The sequence below is a fragment of the Sapajus apella genome, unplaced genomic scaffold (assembly GCF_009761245.1).
Source record: "Sapajus apella isolate SASKATOON/1434 unplaced genomic scaffold, GSC_monkey_1.0 scaffold32, whole genome shotgun sequence".
NCBI lineage: Eukaryota > Metazoa > Chordata > Mammalia > Primates > Cebidae > Sapajus > Sapajus apella.
This window is the reverse complement of record NW_022436972.1, coordinates 15,004,979-15,010,640: the sequence shown is the minus strand read 5'-3', so window position 1 is coordinate 15,010,640 and position 5,662 is coordinate 15,004,979. Positions and strand designations below refer to the sequence as shown.

Genomic DNA, 5,662 nt, shown 5'->3' with positions numbered 1-5,662 from the left:
TGACATGAACTGAGGAGGAGGATTAACTCAACCCTTTGCACCTGAGATGGCAATAACTCATGTTAACATAATAACAAAGTAAGTTACTAAACAACTAACTTTCTACAAGTTAGATTAACAACTAACTCTGAATTCACGTCTAGAGACCTTTGTTAAAGTTTCCAACCTATTTCTTGCAAGACATTTAAAAACATACTTCTGGCCGGATGCAGTGGCTTACGCCTGTAATCCCAGCACTTTGGGAGGCTGAGGCGGGTGGATCACTTGAGGTCAAGAGTTGGAGACCAGCCTGGCCAACATGGTGAAATCCTGTCTCTACTAAAAATATATAATTAGCCGGCCATGGTGGTGGTCCCCTGTAATCCCAGATACTCAAGAGGTTGAGGCAGGAGAATCACTTGAACCTGGGAGGCAGAGGTTGCAGTGAGCCGAGATCGCACCACTGCACTCCAGTCTGGGCAATAGAGCGAAACCCCATTTCAAAAAAATAAAATAAATTAAAAAATATATATTTCCAGATAAAACAGCATAGATTCATATCCCAGCTGTGATGTGACGATTCCCAAGCCCTTTCTTATGCAAGCATAAAAGCAACCTTGATGGTCTTTTCCTAAGTATGATGAGATGAGGGATGGGGACATAGTCCAAAGAAGCTGATGCTTTCAGCCTTTCCTACCTATCAGGACCATGCTAAGGCTGTCTCCCGTCATCTTCACAGTGAGAGGTAGGTACGTCACACCTTTGCGGAAGAGGCAACTAAAGCTGACAGCAGTTCTGTGACTTGCCCAAGGTCTGCAGTTAGTGAAAAGCAGTTGTTTGAAGCCAGCCCTCTGTGCTCTCTCTGGCATATCATGCTGAAAGGTGTCAAAAAGAAGTCCAGGTTCATTTTGAGTCTATGCACTGCAGAGCTGTCAAGAACTTGAGGGCTGTGTTGACAGCAGGAAGCCCAGAGGCAGCGCTCTCTGCCTTTGCCTTCCCGGAAGGACAGGCGGAGGCCCACCTGCACCATTTCCTGTGAAGGAGTTGCTAATTTCATCTGGCTCTGCGGCACTGTGTGGCAGGCTACCTCGCGTTGCTCCCAGGCTTGTTCTAGCTGTTCCCTGAGACTTCTTTTAGTAGTGCCCATGCTATCTCTTCATGGCAAACTCATCAAGGTCAGGGGTACAAATGCGACTCTCCCTGTACAACCCCAGACAGGCAGCCCACATAACAAAAAGGAGATGCCTACCTATTAATTATGTCCTAACTGAATTGCTTCTATCCATCACATTGGTTTGGTAGACCGTTGGATTTGAAAGTGATTTGCTTATATCTATAAGAAATCAGCTAGTAAAAAATGTTAAACCATAATTTTACAGAGTGCTGGGTCTCATGTCAGTCTACCTACAGGTGATTCACCACAACATCCCTGGTAAATGTGGGCAAAGTGAACACATATTATGAGTGAAAGAGTCTGGGCTGGTCACCGAATGGCTTAGAATCCTACAATCAAGAGGGATTTTAAGAGACCCCATCCCTTGGCTCCTGAGAGCACCAACAATGTGATGAGCCTTAGCATCAAGGTGGCCCCAGGTTCAAACTCCAGCTTGGTCTGGTGGGAACTTAGGCGAGAACTTAAGCTCTTCTGACTTAGTTTCTTCATCTGCAAAATGGGAATGACAGTACATTCCTCACAGGATTACTGTGAGGATTCATTGCAATTGTGAATGGACAGGGTCTAATAGTGTAGCTGGAACACACTAAGTGCTCAATAATGTTCACTATATATGTTGTTATAATTACCATTAAATGTCTCCGAGAACGGAGCCTCACTTAGCAGTATAACAAACATCTATCCCAGCAATATAGACATAAACATGATAATCTCTGCTTAAATGGCCAGAGGCCACAGTGACTTACCCAAGTTCAAGGCTGAGTACACAGAAGAAAAATCACTTGCAGTTAATGCTTAATTCATTCACACTTTGAAATGTTTAGCCTACATAGAAAATATCCCCTGTATGTTAAATTTCCCTAGCATTTTCCCCAAAAGATGCTTCTTAAAAGCAAGTTAGAATGGTATATTCATAGAGTTAGAAAGAAATGTTTATAGAAATTACACAAACAGCCTTTTTTTCAATTTGGGAAATCTTTTTATAAGCTTCTCTCCACTGCTACTACTGGCAAATAGTGAATCAGCTATTTCCCCCTGAATTCCTGCTACAGGGAGCTCACAATGTGACAAGGCAGCCCTCACAAGTTACTGTTGCTCCATCAGCATCAACATCTAAAATATACAGGCAGCCAGCAAGACTCGGAGTCCCATAGGAGCTGAGCCCAGGTTACTAGTTCACTGCCATATGCCCAGAACCTAGGAGCACAGTGATTTGTGACCAAGCAGACGATCAAGAGATATTTGTTGGATGGATGGATGGATGGATGGATGGATGGATGGACGAATGGGCGGATGGACGGATGAATGGACAAATGGATATATGGATGAATGAATAGATGGACAGATGAATAAATGATATGCCCTCTCTGGGTGCTATAAAATAAGTTAGACATGTTTATTTCCCTTTCATACTATGGCTCAGAGTCCAAGGCATTGAATCTAAAGTAAAGATTTGGGGATATTTTATGTGAAGCAATTGTAGAACTGTAACTATCCTAAGACGTATAAACTATCCCAGGCTTGGGTGTCAGCAATAAAACTCTTTAAAGTGAATTACTCAGTGATCACAGGGGTATGGGTAGTTGTCAGGTGAAAAACAGTCCATTGGTTTTTAAATATTAACACTAACAGGTGCCTGAAAGATAATTATTAATGTAATTATGCGATATAATTATTGCATTCAGTTCTTCTTTAATCTGTAACCACATATAAGCTACCATCTATTTTGAACTTAATACAAGTCCTAAGTCCTTAATAGAAATGGATGTAATTCTGAATTGATGACAAGGACAGACTTTTGACAGAAACTGCCCATATTTTCCAAAAATGTGTGTTTACTCATTGACAACATTGTCTCTTTCTCAAATTAGTCATTGGACTTACTGAGAAGAACCTGATTACTAATAGCTCAAGTTACATATATAAATTAGTGTGTTCACTTTTATTAGTAATAAATGATGCAAGTCAGTTTGCTCTGAACTGATTGTGCCATATCTTGCACTGTTTTCTCTTTTGCAGAATTTATTTTCATTTGCTGAAAGTTTTAAGTCATGCCCAATGACTGATTTATTGTTTTCTTCACAGGAGGAGGGGGGAAGCATTAGGTACCTGGTACCCGGCAAAAGCCCAATAAACAAAGTTATCGGTGGAATTCCTCAATGTGACAAAGGGCTGGATGAGGGGTTCCTTGCTGGTACAACCAGGTCACAAGCCTAAGAAGGCTTGACGGGTGTGGCTGGCTCCCCCCCCATGGCCCTGCTCTGTTCCCGATCTGGGCTTTGCTGCCTTGGTCTGGGCTGCTTCTCCTGGCTCTCTGCAGGACCTCCAGGCTCCAGGAATTTGGACCGAGTGGTAGAGACATCGCCGGCAGAGACGGCGGTCGCCAGCTTCCTCTCTGTGCTGTCTTGTGATTCAAAGCAGATTCTGCTCCACTTTTTTAAAAGGGGAGCACATGAATGCTGAAGACCCACAAGAACAGAATCAAGCAAGGAAACGTGCAACAGTGATACAAAAGTCTGTGAGTAAGTGGCTCATTCAAGGTGAGCCATGACAGGGATTTGTTCATGGGGAGCCCAGGGGCATCAAGGTCTGATTGCTGAGTGTTCTCGTTGGAAGTGGGAGGTTATAGGAGCTGCAAGAACCCTAGGACTTAAGGCTTTCTCAAATGACCCTGGGCTGGGCTGCACAGAGAGATAGAGAGACAGACAGACAGAACAGACAGACAGAGACAGAGAGAGAGAGAGAGAGAGAGAGAGAGAGAGCGCACTATGTACCAAGGTCATCCAAGCACTGCATTTGTACTTGGCTGCAGGGAGGAAGGGTTGGAAAAAAAGAGGATGCTTTTCTATCTTGGACATTTACCTAAAATAGGCACCAACAAGCTTAGTGGCCTTGCTTGCAAACTTCTACAGGAAGTGATTTTGGACCTCTTCTTACATCAGTCTGGTATGATACCACAGTTAGACAACTCAGCAAAAATTGCTGCTGGCCGTATGTGTGGCATGGTCATTGAAGACATTTTTTTTTTTTTTTTTGCTTTGCCTTTCCCTTCTCACATTATTTTCTAGCTAATGATCTCACTTCTTTAGAAGAGTACATTTCTGTGGTAGGAGCTATCTTTGTAAAAATATTCACTTCTAGAGACTAATTTGCTGGAGACTCACGCAGAATCTCCAGCTCACTCTCCCACTCACGCAGAATCACAAGAATTCTGATATTTGAGGTACAATTAGTTCATGTATCAACATTTTAATGTACATAGGTAGTCTCAAATTTTATATACTATTCGTAGAAGGCCAGGATCTGAGTCACAGCCCTGTTTCTTTCCTCCTGTAAATGAGTCACTGAGCCTAAAAGTTTCAATCATCCTCTTTGTAGATGAAATATCATAACAGATACTAGTATGATTGTTAGGATGATTAATTGCAAATGTACGAAGTCCTTTTTAACATAGTAATTATTTCTTATTATTCCTGATAGACACGTCACAGCCATAAGCTGGCTAACTACCCAGAAAAATGAGTAGGATTACCTCGTACATTTCTTTTCCCATCATAATGCTTTTCTTCCGATTTGACCAGGGCCTTGCCAAAGTCACATCCAGTAAGTGGCAGAAGCAGAACTTAAGACCCACAGTTTGGCTTCCAAAGAACCACAGTGAGTATTTCTCATGCTCAGACAAGAAATTGCAGCCCTACAGCCCAGGCACGTGGGCCTCAGGGTGGGTAACCAAGACAGCTCAATTCATGTCTCCCTCAGCCATTCCCAGTCCCTGAAAACAGAGCTGGGGGGTCTCAGTCCTCTGTGGGATATGGCCCTCTCTTGTTACCAGCTTCCTGCCTACCCTGCATCTCTTCCTTTTGAATTGCAGGAACCCCCCAGCCTCCATGCTGCCTTTCCTGGCCACCCTCTTCTTCCTTCACTCTTGCTTCCTCCGAGCAAATGGCCACCTCCGCGAAGGAATGATGTTGCTGAAGACTGAGTTTGCACTCCGCCTCTACCAGAGCGTGGCTGCATGTAGAAATGACACGAACTTTGTCATCTCTCCCACCGGTGTGTCCCTCCCCTTGGAGATCCTGCAGTTTGGAGCTGAAGGGAGCACCGGCCAGCAGCTGGCAGATGCCCTGGGGTACACCATCCATGGTAAGAGGCCTGCCCACGTGCATACTCACCCTCCTGCTCACACACTCACTCTCCAGCTCACCCTCCTGCTCACACTTACACTCTCTCCAGCTCACCCTCCTACTCACACTCACTCTCCAGCTCACCCTCTTGCTCATACTCACACTCAGTCTCTCCAGCTCACCCACCTGCTCACACTCACACTCACTCTCTAGCTCACCCTCCTGCTCACACACTCACTCTCCAGCTCACTCTCCTGCTCACACTTACACTCTCTCCAGCTCACCCTCCGACTCACACTCACTCTCCAGCTCACCCTCTTGCTCACACTCACACTCAGTCTCTCCAGCTCACCCTCCTGCTCACACTCACACTCACTCTCTCTAG

The 5,662-nt window shown here is 44.5% G+C and overlaps 1 protein-coding gene across 1 annotated transcript in view; it reads left to right on the top strand.

Moving 5' to 3' along the window:
* The first annotated feature begins 4,398 nt into the window (after positions 1–4,398).
* Positions 4,399–5,662, top strand: part of SERPINE3 (serpin family E member 3) — a 20,491-nt gene continuing 19,227 nt past the window's right edge. Inside the window, 2 exon segments of the mRNA XM_032294349.1 lie at positions 4,399–4,874; positions 5,025–5,296. Coding sequence (XP_032150240.1) covers positions 4,672–4,874; positions 5,025–5,296 — 475 coding nt within the window. The 5' untranslated portion in view covers positions 4,399–4,671.